The following is a 16,754-nucleotide window of genomic DNA, read 5'->3' as shown; positions in this document are numbered from 1 at the left end:
TTGTGGTGGCAGATTCAAATGATATGCTTAAGTAAGGGTTAGACAAATTTTTAGCAGAAATGGGTATCCAGGGTTACAACCGTTAATTAAAATGAAGGACAGTAGTGGATCCAGGGAGAAATAGGACTGAAATTTTGGGTCAGGAGGAATTTTTCCAATTGAAACAGATTGGTGGTTGCTTTATCTGGATTAATTTCAAATATAAGAGAGGGATCACAGGAGATACAAAATAGGTTGAACTTAATGGACTGGTGTCTTTATTTTCAACCTCAACAACTATGTTACTATGACTATCATTTTGTTTTTCGGTTTGGTATGGTTCTTGTTTGCTCTTTCAGTCTTATCCTTGGGGCTTTGTTTGTTAGCTAAAAAACTGAAGGGTATCCTTACAGGGGGCATAGAGGGGGAGTAGCAGCCCAGACAAATCTTATTTGCAGTAATACTTTGCGCCCAGCACAGCGCCCTCTGCACAACATTGTAATTAGTATCCCATCAAAGGTATTTAGAGAAATAGATTTTTTCAGTGAGCACAAAAATTGTCGTTGAACTGAAATATTAGTCATAGACTAATAGATGACACCATGTATGTTGTTTTTAGAATAGTGTCCACTAACTTCCTCAGCTAATGATGGAAGCTTGCATTAGAGAACACACTGTGTCACACATGTCTGTCTTGCTGTGGCTGAATCAGAGCAGTAATTCTATCCACACCTGTAAGAACAATCACTATCTGTTCCACATTCCTGCAGGAGTGACTAATCATCTTTATTTTTACAGACAATGAACAACTGGCCCGGTCCGGGACAAACTGTCTGGAGAACCTGGTAATTCTGAATGGAGAGAAGTTTAGTCCTGAGGTTTGGGATCAGACGTGTAACTGCATGTTGGATATATTTAAAACCACCATCCCCAGTGTGTAAGTCTAGTATTTTGTCATATTAATTGTATAGTGATCTTTCTGTGTGTTCCGCCTCTATAGATAATAGACTGTAGTAGAGATGCTCATAATGATGGTGGAAGGTGTGAGGTGGACTTACCAGACATTAATTCTGACTTGGGTAACACACTTATATTGCAGATTTCTTTCATATCTTACATGTCTCTGTGTGCTCTTAATTACATGTTAGTTTTAGAAGCCAGCACTTATTCACTTAATGAAATGTTGGTGTAAATAATCTGTGTTTTTATCCTATGGGGGACACTGGAACATCTAGATGTAATGTGAGATTCTCTGCCACTTTAAAATAATTATTCAATGGCAAGCTCCTCCCTCATTATACCTTTTAGAGTTTATATTATTCAGTTTAAATTAAGGGCCTGCAGGAGCTGGTACATTTTCTTTTTAAGCATTTATTTTACTTTTACTGTTAAAGTTAAAATTAATCCTGGGTGATAGGCAAACCTTATGGTTTGCAGAACCCGAGTATGGCTGGTTCACTTCTAAATAATTTTATACAATAAGTGTATTTCAATTAGTGGCGCAGGGCATCGATGTCTATCATTGCAAATGTAGTGATTTTTGTATTAGAAATATATTGATTTATGATGCAGTAGGCATATGTTGAAGAAAATTTATTTTTGTAAGGAAGGAATCCCATTCTAATTAGGCCTATTCATTTGTGAGTGATCAAGACCTCTTTTAGCCTGAATGCACAGGAAAGGGTTATTAGACTTTCATCCTCTGTCATAGAGAGATAGGAAACCCAACAGCAAGTAATTAAGGAAATCAAGGATAGATGTAAATTTTGTTAAGTTTAAATCGCATTTAAATCCAAATTTAGAGAACATATTACATCCTGATGTTAATCATTGAATGTTCTATCTCAGACTTTGTGATGCCAGCTATGATCAGGGGGCTACCCCATGCCACCATATGTTTCAGAAACCATATATAAGAGCTGTATTTTATATATTAGCTGTGCTATTTCATCTGTACTTCTGGATGATCAAAGGTGCCTCCAACTATTGTGTAATGGTCCTTGTAATGACTCCTTAAGAAAATAAACATCACTGCTTGATGATTCTGCCTGACAACTATTGCTTGCTTATCCTGTGACCAACAGATAAGAGCTTACACTCTTATTCATTCCTCGGCTGTCCTGTGTTGAACCCAGAGTCTGTGTCAACGCTCTGCCCACAGTCCTGATCCATAGTAAGTGGCCAGGAGATACCAGTCAGCCCACAGCAAAGAGTCGATGCAGCAGCAATATCAGCTACGCAGAAGTAAGCAGTTCTAGGTGCCATTGAAGGACCCTAGTGGTGGCAACCAAATTTTCCTACAACTATTGCACAGTTGGCAAGTCAGTGAATGTCTGGTGGCAGGTGACACTGGTTGGAGTGGTCAGTAATTGTGTGTTACTGACGGTGAGAAAGCAACCTAGATACACTGTGCAGGAAGAACATCTTTTCATCCTCCCTCCCCCCAACAGACCTGGTGGCGAAGTATGACACTGAGTATACCTTTTTTTCTGGCTTCTCATTTTTTTAAAAGGTAGAAGAAGCACACTGATTGTTTTCCTCCATTTCCCCAACTCCTCAAGTTGGTTGCTGAGGCCTTACAGAAGTCTGACAGGAAATATCAGATGCCGGGTAGATTTAAATCACTTTGCCCTGCAGGGAGGAGTTTGTGGATCCATCTATTACCCGCCTAACGAGAACCACTGCTATTCTGGTGCAGGGTGATGTTTCGCTACAGGATGTAATGGATAATAAGTGTGCCTTCTCTCATCATTCTGCATATATGGCAGCGGAAACGTTCTTTAGACCAAACATGGTCAATAAGGCAATTCAGACCTGGGCAGAACAGCTGTCTACGGGTCTGCAAGAACATAGACCTAGAGCTGAATTGTTGACATTGGCTGAATATATTCAAGAAGCTTCTTACATTTTAGGTCAGGCATCCTTGTATGCGGTTTCCATTCCCACCTTTCTGCCCTCATTATTGCAGCCAGGCGCTCTTGCTCTCTTTGGCTGTGATCTTGGTCGGCTAATGCGGATTCCAAATGCACGCTGGAATCTCTGCCTTTTGACTGGGTTATCCTATTTGGTTCGTAGCTGGCCCTATTCATTCAGGTTACCAGAGGTAAGAAGAGCGCCTTTCTACTTGTTAGTGGTTCTAAACTTAAGCAGCCTAGAATTTGGTCCTTTTGTTTGAACAGTCAAGGACGGCCCCAGCCAGGGGACAGTCCTTTTCCTCCAGGAGAGATTCCCATAGGGACCGGGGCTCTGGCAGACGCAGAGCTACCAAGTCTTTAGACAAGATCACTGCATGACAGGATATCCTGTCATTATTTTGTGATCGGGGTCCGTCTACTATGATTTAAGGACCTGTGCCGTGTGTCAACTTCAGCTGCCTGGATTCACAAGATTGTGACTCATGGCTGTGTAATAGTCCTCATAGACCTTCTGCCTGCACAGATTCTTCACCACAGGTCTGCCCTCATGTAGCCTTAAGAGGTTAGTGCTACAAGGGGCTATCCGGAAGCTCCTGGCATCAGACGTGATTGCTCTGGTGCCATATCTAGATTGAGGTTTAGGGTTTTTCTCTAATCTCTTTATGGTGCCAAAGCCCGACGGCTCCTTTCGTCCAATCTTAAATTTCTAAACTCTCAACCAGCAAGTTTTGGTTTTTGTATTTCGGATGGAGTCCTTGCGATCTGTGATCACGGGAATCTCTAGGTCTCAAGGATGCTTGCCTCCATGTTCCCATATGGGAGGGGCATCTGTGTCTCCTTCGCTTTGTGGTCAGAGAAGAGCTTTATCAGTTTAGGGCTTTGCCCTTTGGTCTTGCTTCTGCCCTAAGGGTTCCCACAAAAATAATGACCAGCAATCAGCGTTTCAGGGCATCATTATAGTGCCTTACCTGGACCACCTGCTGTTAAAGGCTCCATCTTCATGTGTCCTTCTGGATCACATCCACCTGACTATTCAATTTCTTCAATCTCACAATTGGATGCTAAATCTTCCCAAATTGTCAAATGATGCAGCTCCTGGGTCTTGACCTCGACAGAAAGTGTTTCTCCCAGACAGACAGTTTTGCTTCAGCTTCTGGCCAGATGGGACATGTCCTTTCTCCACTGCTGCGTACAATGGTGTCTGTATTCGAGGCTGTGCCCTTTGCCCAGTTTCTTTCCTGGCCACTCCGGAGGGAGCTTCTGCAGCAGTGGTCCAGGTCCACCCTTCATCTTGACCGGCAATTCATTAAGCTGTCCACAGCCATGCGCCCCTCCCTCATGTGGTAGTTGACCAGAGGAAATCCAGTGAAGGGGCATTCCTTCCAATCTTGGGAGTGGACCTTTGGTACCATTTATGCCAGTCCGTCTGGTTTAGGTGCGATCATTGCGCACCTCCAGTTCCAGGGCCTTTGTTCTCCGAAGGAGTCTTCATCGCCCATCAGTGTGCTGGAACTGCATACAATATTCCAGACACCAGGTCGGGATCAGAGGTTTCTGGATGGTTGGCCCCTGAAGATCCCATCCGACCTCGCTCTGGCAGTAGGCTACTTAAACCATTAAGGGGTCAACCTTAGTAACATGGCAATGAGGCTCTCTTCGCAGATCATGACCTGGGCAGAATGGCATGTTCCGGTGATATTGGTCATATTCCTCCTGGTCGTGGAGAGCCGCAACACTATCTATACATGGAAATGGTTCATTCAGGAGTTGGTCTTTGCCATTCTGTTTCAACATTGGGGTCAGTCAGAGATGGACCTTATGGTGTCACATCTGAACTACAAGGTCCAGAGATCCGACAGCAGGTATATGGAAACCATGACTATCCACTGGTGGGTTTGTCCGGTATACAGATTTCCTCTGTTTCCCATGCTTCCACAGATGCTCTAGATATTCAAAGGAGAGCTGGTCCCTGCCATTCTGGTGGCTCCAGATTGGCAACGCAGAACATGGCATTTCAACGTTCTAGGGATGGTGGTAGGCCCTTCTTACCGGTTGCCTCTTCATCCAGCTCTTCTGGTACAAGACCCTCTTTGTTGCCACTCATTAGGTCATCTGGCTTTGGTGGCATGGTGGCAGACCAAATAGTCCTCACAGTGCTTGCAGTCCAGGGGACTTTGCGAAGCGTTGTGAGGACTATGATTAAGGTACGGAAAGTCTTCCTCTGCAAATTATTATCGGGTGTGGAAGGCTTACATCCATTGGTGTGAAGGCCACAGTTTTCACACTTCCCGCTTTAATCTGTCCGGGTTGCTATTTTTCCTGCAGGCAGGTCTTGATAAGGGCCTCTGTCTCACTTCTCAAAAAGTGCAGATCTCTGCACACTCAATCTTTTTTCAGCACAAGCTGACAGTTATGTGGAATGTCTAGACTTTCCTGCAGAGGTTTCTTCATGCTTATCCTCCCTTTGTACATCCGGTTGTGCCTTTGGATCTTAATCTAGTGCTCTGGGTCTTCATAAGGAACTCTTTGAGTCTTGGGATTCTGTTGATCTCTGGTATCTTTCTTGGAAGGTTGGGTTTTTTACTCACAACGTCCTCTGCTCGTCGCATGTCTGAGCTGTGACTCCTGTGCTGCAACCACCCCTTTCTGGTGGCTCACTGTAATCGGGCAGTGCTTCACACTGAACCCTCCTTTGCGCCTAAAGTGGTCTATTTGTTTTATTTGAACCAGGGGATTGTCATTCTGGCTTTCTGGCTTCTGTCCCAGTATTTGCATCCTTGCCTCTTCTGGACATGGTATGTCGTCAGGGTGGTTTAAACCTGTGAACCATCAGGCTTACACCAATGCAGATCAGCCTGTAGCGGGTGCTCTGACCGCTCATTGTTCCCACTCGTGCAGGACTTCCACATGATTATCAGTGCACACTTTTTCAAAATTCTATATTTTTGACACTTGTGTCCAGTAATGCTTCTTTTTGTCGCAAGGTTTTGCCCACTATTAAGGAGTGTTCCCTCCATTAGGGACATATTTGGGATGTCTCTATGGTGTTCTAGTGTCCCCCCATAGGATGTCAGAAAGAATGGGATTATTGGTACTTACTTAAAATCCTTTGCTCCAAAACCATGGGGGACACTGGATGCCCTCCCTGTTTTGCTCCTTTTGTTCTGTTTTCCTGTTCTTCATGTTTGGGTTCAGGCTGTGTTATATAACTTTTCCTGTCTCTCTCTCTCACACTCTTTCCCTCTTTTTTTCCCTTTTTTAGGGCTTTGTTAATTAAACTGAATAGTATAGCCACTAGAGATATAGAGCGGGAGGAGGTTGCCATTGCAGAATTCTTGTGAAGTGCCATATCTCCTCATACCACATCTACCCCCATACCATAGGGTTCTAATGCCAACCCCCCCATGGATTAGGGTAAAAAGATTTTATGGATGTACCAAAATTCCACTGTTGTTTCCTGCTTCAAGTGAAATAAAAGCTATATTAGCTATGATCCTTTTTCCTTTTTTTTTTCTTTTCTAGATTATTAACTTGGAGACCATCCAGGATTGAAGACGACACTTCAGAAAAACGCTATGTGAGTTCTTTTCTGTGTTTCAGTGTTCAAATATTGGGGGGAATTAAGGCTTTAGGGGGTTTGGGAACTTCTGGCACTCTTTACAGTGTTTCTCTTTGCCCCATGTGCAGGATTTGGATATTGATCGTCAGTCAATGAGCAGTCTGGACAGAAATCCCTCTGAGAGGGCTCACAGCCAGCTGTCTAATACTACAGAGGAGAATTGGAAGGGGAAGCCCAACGAAAGTGAGTCGTCCTTCACTTTTTCTAATCCACCAATATAATGTCCAGCTACTGATTGTTACCTTGTTTTTCTGCCCAGGGCTAGCTGACCAGAAGCTGTTTGCCGGTCTCCTCATTAAGTGTGTTGTGCAGCTTGAATTAATCCAGACCATCGATAACATTGTCTTTTTCCCGGCTACCAGCAAGAAAGAGGACGCCGAGCATCTGGCTGCTGCGCAGGTCTGAGCAATAATGTGCACATTGTTTACAAGGGAACAGCCTGGAAATAGATATAGATAGAGAGAGAGATATCGCTATATATAGCTATTGAATATGTCAATATATACTGTGTCTAGGGGAACACAATATAAATGTGTATATATGTCTGCATTCTGAGGGACATAATGGAGAGATTTATTTATCTCTTTATATATAGGTATTTGATATTATACCATATACAGAGAAACATTGGAATGGTCTATGTATGTTACGATATATAATTATGCAGTACATTCTGTATACAGAGAGACACGTTGGAAGACGATATCCACATTGATTCGGAGGACCAGGGAATGTACAAGTTTATGTCCACACCACATCTCTTTAAACTGCTGGACTGTCTTCAGGAATCCCACTTGTTTGCCAAAGCGTTTAATTCTAACAATGAACAGAGGACCGCACTGTGGAGAGCAGGTATAATGGCAGAATTTTGAAATATAAAGCATGTCTGATACCATATGAAGCTATAAATGACCTCAGACAACTAGACTTGTTTTCTTGTACCTCAGCAGTAGGGAGACAGATATGCTGGATTTTGTTTCATCCCTAGGAGGCGGGGTACTGGGAAACAAGACCTGACTCCTCCTCCCTATAACCCTCCTATCATCAACATTTATTATATAGCCCCAGTAAATTCATTAGTGCTTTAAAATTGGGAACAAACAGTAATAAAACAATACTACGTAATACATACAGATAGGTAAGAGGGCCCGGCTCGCAAGCTTACAATCTATCCTACTCCTTTAGCAGTAGGAGGGGCACAGATATTTGGTTTGATTTCACCCCTATAAGACTGGGCACTCCTCCTTTTCCCTGCAACAATTTTTTTTTTTCCCCCATTGAAGGAGTGCACAGGTCTTTGGGGCTAGAAGGTGCTAGTTATATGGTGCATGGGCTACATAACAAAACTTATCAAGAAAGACTTGAATTTATAAAACTGTACAACTTAGAGGGGAGAATAGACAGAGGTGATATGACATGAAAGTATTAATAGAGTTCAAGAAGGTGGTATAATTGAGAGGATTTCTAGAACAAGTTTGAGATTGAAAGGTAACATAGATTACTTTCTTACCGATAGGGTGGTAGATCCATGGAATAGTCTTTATGCATTCATGGTGAGGACACATCCAGTAGATGAATTCAAGAATCCACAGGACAAACATATTGCTATTGTTAAATCATAGAAAATATAAATAAAGTCAACCAAAAAATGGAAGACTAGAGGCACCTGTAGTTATTTTTTTGTTTGTTTATTTTACTGCCATCAAATTCTATGTTATCTCTGTTCTTGAGCCAATCCGTCTGAGGGTTTTCTGTTCTATTGCTTCCCATACCACATACCTCCTACTTTCCCGATACTTGGTTTCTTTGCAGCATCTGTGCTGACTCTGCTTTGTGATAGACTCTTCCTTCCTTTGTGTAGCCCAAAACAATTTGACCACCCAGTTAGTTTGGCCCCCTTTTAAAATCTGATGTGTCCTTTTCAGCAACCTATGCAGTCAACTGCTTTACGAAGGCAGTGCTTTTGTCTCTGAATATTAAAGACTCTTAGGACCAGAAGTAACCTCCATTCTCCATCTTTAGAAAATGGAGCCAACCACTCAATGTATTGGGGCCTTTTACTCCTTTTCAAGTGGGACAGAATAGGCTTTCTTAGCCACTCTGTCGGGCGTTTACAGATTGTGTGCAGTTTACTGACCACTCCTGCTGGACCTGCTTGGCTAAACCAGACACTCATAGACTGTAATTTTCAACTGTGCATCAACTTTGTTCTCTCAGTTGTAGTCTCTGCCACTACCAGAGTGCCTTCACCTGGGCCTGGCTCCACTTGCATCTGGGTGGTGTGTGTAGTTGCCGCAGCACCTCTTTGCTGGTGGCAACTATAGATGTTATACAATTTTACATACAAATACTGGCAGGGAATACTCTATTCCCCTGTCCTTTTAACCAGCTCCAACTGGTTATCTAATCTATCACATTATCATTTGGGCTCACTTAATTATATTAAGGGTTTGTTTGATAGCCTAGCAATCAATACATTTACCAAATAATATTGTGTCATGATTGGGGTATAGGGAAGTTATGAAGTCCATTGAATAACTCCATGGGATTAGAGATCTAAGGAAGTTTGAAAAATTGTGAGATATGTTAAAATATGTAATTATGTAATTTAGATTTTATATCCTTTTCTTCAAGGCCTGTTTTGTCCATATAATGTCGATGGTCTTTAAGAGATTGTGTTAAATTAAGCAAAACAGTATTTACCATAGGGAGAATGACTAGGGAAGCTGTACTGTACATTGTAGGGAAGCAATATTTATTTTGTCAACTGGGTAGATCACAGCTTTTTGCCCATTGTGTAATTTGTATTCCAGAACGGATCTACCCAGGCTGCCACATGAACATTTTTAGACGACATTCTAACATATAGATGCTAACACACCTCTCACGTAATCTATCTTTGTACTTTTTTTAGGGTTTAAAGGAAAATCCAAACCCAATCTGTTGAAGCAAGAGACCAGCAGCCTCGCCTGTTGTTTACGAATCCTGTTCCGGATGTACACAGATGAGCAGCGGAGAGACTCATGGGAGGACATAGAGCATAGACTGTTAAAGTAAGATATAATAAAATACAACTTTAATGTTGTTGTTTGTTCAAACCACATCACAGAGTAGCAACACATTATGGGAACTAAAATAAATACCTTTAAAATGATATATGTAGTAAATTGACATACTTAATAGAAAACCTAGACACCGATTCAGCATAGAGAACGAGATAAGCACTGTAATTTTGTGCAGATAATAAACAAACAGCATAACAGCTGTGTTAACATTAAGCTATTTATTGGCAAGATATCCAATGTGCATTGTAATTTTATTTTTGTCTATCATTTCAGTGTGTGCAGTGAGGCCCTTGCCTATTTTATTACTGTAAATTCTGAGAGCCATCGAGAGGCTTGGACCAATCTGTTGTTGTTACTTCTGACCAAAACCCTTAAAGTTAATGATGCAAAGGTATGTTAATTTTTACAGTAGTAACTTTCCATATATTTGTGCATTCATTTTTCAGCATTTTTCTCCTTAATTTATCCTCTGCTTTCAGTAAACCAATAAGAACCAGCTCCACCCCAAGTTCTTCTTTATTTCCATTCCTCCAATAAGAACAAGCTCCACCTCAACATGTTCTTGTAACACAGCCTGACAATAAGAAACAGTCCCTCCTCAATCTCTCCTTCACTTCCAGTCAGGGCTAGCCCCACCTTACCCTATCCCTGCCAATCTTCAAGTCAGGACCAGCACTACCTTACCCATTCCTTTACTTTCAGTCCTCCGTTCAGGACCAGCTTTCACCTCCTGTAATTTTCCAGTCAGTTGCATTCCTGATGCAACCTTTTGTTGACTTCCAGTATTCTGATTCACACCATACCCACCTAAAACTTCTTTTTCAGTCCTCTCATAAATACCAGCCCAACATCTCCTTCACTTCCAGTCCCCCAGTCAGGATGAGCCCAACCTCTTCTCTCTTCTACTTCTAGTCCTTGCATACAGGACCAGACCAACTTTAACCACTCATTCACTTTCAGCACTCTAGTCTACACCAGACACACCTCAACCTTTTCTCATTTTCCGGTCCTCTAATAAATACCAGCTCAACTTCTACTTCACTACTAAGTCCCCCAATCAGAACCTTGCTTTTACCTCTTCCACCATTTTGATTTTTGGCTTTACCCTTCTATACGAGGTATGTCTATTAAATAACGAGACTGTGATTCCACCTAGTGAACAAAGCAGTCAGAACCAGTTATAACTGCATACGTAGTAACCTTGAACCTGTCTGAACCTGCATGACAAGCTGCAACACTCTGACGTTCAGTTGATTGTGAGTCGCCATTTAGTTAGGTTGTGTTTTCTGTAGAGTGCCGAAAAAATGCTAAGTTTAAAAGTTGAACAATGTATCAATATGAAATTTTTAGCAAAATTGCACAAAATGCTTACTACGGCATATGGGAATGACTTCTTGTCTTGTGCGCGTGTGTTTGAGTGGCACAAAAGATTTAGCGAGGGACGTGAGAATGTCGAAGATGATGAACGCTCTGGACGACCTTGCACTTCAAGAACCGAGGAAAATTGAGAAGAAATCAGTGAGACTGTTTGAAAAGACTGCCGACTCAGTGTTTGAATGATGGCTGTATCCGTGAACACTGACAAAGACACTGTATGGAAAATTTTGAGTGAGGATCTTAACATGACGAAAGTTTGTGCAAAGATGGTCCCAAGGGTTCTCACACCAGAGCAAAAAGAACGTCGCAAGGAATGTTGTGTTGACATTCTGCAGAAACTTGACACAGATCAGAACCTGTTTCATAAAGTAATCACTTGTGATGAGACCTGGATCTTCCAGTACGATCCTGAAACCAAAGACAGTCAATGCACTGGAAAACACAGTCATCACCAAGAATCATCATCATCATCACCATTTATTTATATAGCGCCACTAATTCCGCAGCGCTGTACAGAGAACTCATTCACATCAGTCCCTGCCCCATTGGGGTGTACAGTCTAAAATCCCTAACACACACACACAGACAGAGAGAGAGACACACACAGACAGAGAGACACACACAGACACAATTTGTTGACAGCCAATTAACCTACTAGTATGTTTTTGGAGTGTGGGAGGAAACCGGAGCACCCGGAGGAAACCCACGCAAACACGGGGAGAACATACAAACTCCTCACAGATAAGGCCATGGTTGGGAATTGAACTCATGACCCCAGTGCTGCAAGTCAAAAGTGCTAACCACTATGCCACCGTGCTGCCCACAAGAATGAAAAAAGCTTGTCAAAATTCAAAGCAATGCTAATTGTTTTTCGATATGTCTAGTTAGGGCGAATAGAAATTAACTCCATGGTCACATGAATAGGTGATTGTGGGTGAATGGGGCTTTGCCTGCAGGTTCTAATACATATGTAAACCTACTATGCGGAGATCTGTTTAAAATGGAATTATTTATTCCCAAAATTTAAAAACTTCGCTATCATGTGCTTATCTAAGTGAACACAATGGAGGATATATCATTGGAATGTCCTCTTACAGCAGAAATTAAATGAAAAATGTTTCCCTTGTTTGCGATGCACATTATATCCATTCACAAAACATGTTTTGCTATGTTGTAATCTGTGTTTTTTCTCTCTTTATAGTTTAAAGCGCATGCCTCTAAGTATTACCCGCACTTGTGTGAGATCATGCAGTTTGACCTGATTCCCGAGCTTCGTGCTGTGCTGAGAAAGTTTTTCTTGCGCATTGGGGTTGTTTTTAAGATTTGGATGCCAGAAGAGCAGTCACAAGGGGACAGTGGACGTCCATCTTCCTAACATGTACTACCAGTGGGCTGTTGAATACTGCCTGCTTCGATGGAGGATGGTTGACAACTCTGATACCAGAAGTGACACTTTATTCATCAGAACTCTAGTTAAATGACTGGCCTCACTTACCATCCAGGATTTTATGTTACTCGCCTGTTCTGACTCTAGGATTATGAGTTAGGACAGGAGAGGTCAGCTCCTCTCTACACATTGTTGCTCCCATTGTCATGTAGGTTTAGCCGTATTGCAAAATGTTAAATTAAACGCTCTGCTGTCATGTTTCTTCATGAGTTTCTTTTTTAATTTATGGATTGGCTGCAGAGTTTGGATTTATTTTAGTTTTTAGAATGATGGAGACAAATTCTATATTTTTATTTTTGCTACCTGGGCTGAAGCTTGTGCATATATTTACAGTAACTCTTCTATTTAATGGTTGATTCCTGATCTATGCATTGTTTTTTCTGCTGCACTTTATGAAAAACGAGTGTCAGTTGATTTAGGGGGTGCAGATTTTATGAGGGAAAATGTAATATCTGATTGTCCTGTATAATGTTTCAGGCTATTTACATCAGAAATACTGTTTTTATATGTCCATTGGCGACGCTGTTGCAATATGGAGCATAACAGATCAGCATTCACTTTATTATTGAGAGAAGTTCTGCGTGACTTAACGCTGCTGTTTGTAGAACCGCCACTCAACAGCATATAAGATATATAGACACTAAGGCAGCAGTCTTTCCTCTTTTTGCTGCATTGATACTCACTGCACCATCCCACCTCGGCTGAGCTCCTCAACTGTTACAAGGAAGCATATACACATAAATAGTGTATTTATTTAATTCTGTTTAGATTGAACATTACTTGGTACAGGACCACTAACCTAAGATAACATTGCTTATCTAAAATACACATTGTAATCATTACAGGTACTTAAAAAAATAAGAGATATGTGACACAGCTGTGATTTGGCAGAGATTTTTCGATGCTCAAGGAGACTGTCAGTAACTCTATATAATAATGCAGCAGCAGGTTGTTTAGTGTGGCTAATAATAGCGCTATAACTCTGGCTCCATTACATAGAAACTTCTTAAATTGTTATGGTATGGGAACTTGTTTACACGTGTTTTAGTCAGTGTTACCATATCCCCGGATTCTCGTTACTGCCAAACTGTATTTTAGCTATAGCGGCTTTTAACATTGAAATTACAGCTTTCCAGGTCCTCTAGTCATTTCCTTGTATTCCACAGGGATACATTTGTTAAATACAATTTATATTTTACTTTTCCCTTTTGATTAGTGCTCCCTCTTCATGCTCTGAGCGCGGCTTTCGCCGAGCTAACACTGTCGCATAAATGATGCAGGGTTACACATTATGCACAAGTATGCTTATATTTAGATGAAGGATGATCTGCAGTTAGGAAAAACACTGTTACAGCATATAGTAATCTGTTTCTCTATAAAATTCCTCTCATATTTTAGATGTATAAACTAGGACATGTCGCTTGTATAAAGCCGGTCTTGTGATGAGACTTCTGTGAGGAAACGTTTCTCACCAACTCATGCTCAAACTTTTCTGTATATTTTAACACTAAGGGGCATATTCAATTACGATACGCGGCACGGGTCCTGGTACTGCAACATCATGGATTTCGGGTGCGCACAGAAATCCGCGATATTGCGCTACCGTAATGACGCTTTATATGCGCAGCCGTGTGGAATCGCGGCCGCAAATCGTATTTGAATATGCACCTAAAAGTTTCAATATTTGATTAATTTCCATCTGTGTTAAAACACATAAAAAAATCAGTGCTTTATTACTCTGAACTATTATTAATACAAAAACATTATCAAAATTCAGTTCAATAACTGTAAGAGCTGGGAAATGCCTGTAAAAGTTTAAGATATGAATATTTTTTTGTGATGTAGGTTGTGGTATTATGGTACATAGGATGAGATCATCCAGCTGTGACCTCGGAACTTCTGGCTCATGTGAATAGTCTGAGGCTGTGGTATTCAGTCTTGTAAACTGTTAACTATCAAACTTTTTCTTTACGTATTTCAATGATAATAGTAAGGATAATGTACCCTTTAGTAATGGATATTAGAAGTCATTAGCTGGGTTTGGCAAGATGGTAAATTAAAAAGCAAGCCAGTCAGTGAAATCTAGGGGGTATTTTCAATTAAGATTTGCGGCTGCACAGGTCCCGGTACCGCATCATCACGGATTCCCGCGCGCATGGAAATCGGCGATGTTGCTGTACCGTAATGGCACTTTAAACGCGCAACTGCAAATTCTAATTGAATATGCCCCTAGAAGTCCAGAATCTTATAAGGATATCAATAAAGATGGTTACCATTAGATTCTATCAGCATAATATTAAGTCTGAATACTTTTATAAAGTAAATAGTGCTCTGAGGTGTCTGCTAATATCCTTCTAGTCCATAAAAAAGATTATTATTCCTAATATTACACAAGTGTTCTTAATCTATACTGATATCACATAGCATTATATTTACAGATATTATTTCTGTTTATATATGTTTAATTGCCTAGAGACATACCTCCACTCCTATCTCCGCTTAAACAGAAAATCTAATCATGTTCGGCTACATGTGGTTTATCAGTGTTTTATATGCAACTTCTGAGGGATCCTCCCTATCCACATGTTTATTCCTCACAATGTTTGGACTGTAATCTTCAGTTCAGAAGAATATAAATTTTTCTGGTGGCTTCAGAACAAATTATATTGGATTGCTTTCTATGTAAGGAGTCAGTGACTGCTGTTTTACACATGTCAGTATTCAATTCAGCCAAAGCAAAAGAAAGATGAGAATTTCCAGCCTGCTGCTGTTAATAAGATATACAATGTGTACAGACTTGCCGCCAGGTAGGTTCATTGCTTAGCTACTACCTTATTTGCAGCCAGTGATCTCCAGGTAAACACGCAGCACCACCTTAACCCTTCGCTTGATTACACAATAAAGGGCGGATTCAATTCTGCGAATAGCGCGACATTAACAGTACTACCGTCAATACGATAATTTTAACCTGGATTTCATCCCGCAGCTCAGGGAGCCACAAGTAAAAATCCACCGTTGGAATTACCGTATTAAGGGTAATTATGCGCAGTTTTACTGTATTAACAGTAAAACTGCCAATGCCGCGTTATTTTCTCGGCAGAATTGAATCGGCCCCTAACAATAATTATATATATATATATATATATATATATATATATAAAATGTGTGTGTGTGCTCTCTGTATGTTTTCCTTCTGTTTCAAATGTCTAAAGTATTTTTTTCTCAGATAATTTATCTATAATTTTGAAGCAAATTACCTATAAAATGTATAATGTTATAAATTTTGAAGTTGCTAATTAAAGACAAACTGTCTTCTGGATGTATACATTTTGAAAATAATGAGAAATATATAAAATGCTATGTAAAGTTTTCTATGTAAGATATAATGTATCATATTGTTGTTGTAAATTATGCTTTAATCAGGTGGTAAATCAATAAAGCTTTAATGGTGTTTTGTGATGGTTGTGTATATAAAATGGAATGTAACAACCATTTTCTCCCCAGAAAATGTTACCAGCTGGGTGGCATCAAAAAGTAGCCGGGTGGGGGGCCTTTGCACAAATTAAATGTTGAAATCCTGACCTTATATTAATTTAACCTCTAGATTAACAATTTATATATTCTTCTCTTTCTTCTCAGAGGCCCAGTTTTCTGCAGATTGTTCATAATCAAAATCTGTAGGATCTGATCCCTCTAATGAAATCAGCATCAGATTATTCAGTGTGCTCTCCTTCATGCAATTTCTTAAACAAGTTGTAATTCGTTTTAGAGTAGAAAATCCTCTTTTACATTCAGCTGTGCTTACCGGCACGGTCAGTTCAATAACAGCTAGTTTTGCTAAATTTGTAAAAGATTCTATGAGCTCAGTTGTTATTGAAAACGTCTGCATTATTTGTTTTGAATCTAGATTTTTGTAGGACTCTAGCTCAAACAATTTTGATGCAACAATCCATTCTAGTTTACTATTTTCATAGTTTAGGATTGCAGGACATCCATTTTTAGAATAATGCTCAGAAAGAATCTTGCAAGCCTCATTATGATCATGGCTGTCTGTATTGAAAACCATTGAAAAAAAGGATATGATTGGCACATCGGGAAATCTTGCTTCTAGATGGTTAATAATACCCCATTCATACTGCACCAAAATCCCGGGTTTTTCCCGGGGCGAGCTCAAATGACCCGAGTCTTGGTGCAGTATGAATGGTACAAGTCCAAAATCCCGGGTCTCAAAACCCGGGATTTATCGAGGGGTAATTCCCGGGTCGGACCCGGGTCGCCTGCACTATGAATGGTGCAACCCGGGTTTTTCAACCCGGGTTGCACAGAAAACATGCTGATTGGCTGTCTGCCTG

General features: G+C 40.7%; 1 protein-coding gene across 2 annotated transcripts in view; it reads left to right on the top strand.

Moving 5' to 3' along the window:
* The window catches only part of ARFGEF2 (ARF guanine nucleotide exchange factor 2), a 128,781-nt gene extending 112,928 nt beyond the window's left edge, over positions 1–15,853 (top strand). For both annotated transcript variants that reach the window (XM_075176427.1, XM_075176426.1), the window contains 8 exons: positions 778–916; positions 6,417–6,471; positions 6,582–6,696; positions 6,773–6,912; positions 7,197–7,365; positions 9,428–9,566; positions 9,852–9,969; positions 12,157–15,853. In XM_075176427.1, the coding sequence (XP_075032528.1) occupies positions 778–916; positions 6,417–6,471; positions 6,582–6,696; positions 6,773–6,912; positions 7,197–7,365; positions 9,428–9,566; positions 9,852–9,969; positions 12,157–12,330 (1,049 nt within the window). In that variant the 3' untranslated portion in view covers positions 12,331–15,853. The remainder of the gene's footprint in view (positions 1–777; positions 917–6,416; positions 6,472–6,581; positions 6,697–6,772; positions 6,913–7,196; positions 7,366–9,427; positions 9,567–9,851; positions 9,970–12,156) is intronic.
* The last annotated feature ends 901 nt before the right edge of the window (positions 15,854–16,754 follow it).

This window comes from Mixophyes fleayi, chromosome 6 (assembly GCF_038048845.1).
Source record: "Mixophyes fleayi isolate aMixFle1 chromosome 6, aMixFle1.hap1, whole genome shotgun sequence".
NCBI classification, from domain to species: domain Eukaryota; kingdom Metazoa; phylum Chordata; class Amphibia; order Anura; family Limnodynastidae; genus Mixophyes; species Mixophyes fleayi.
This window is presented reverse-complemented; position numbering and strand designations above follow the sequence as displayed.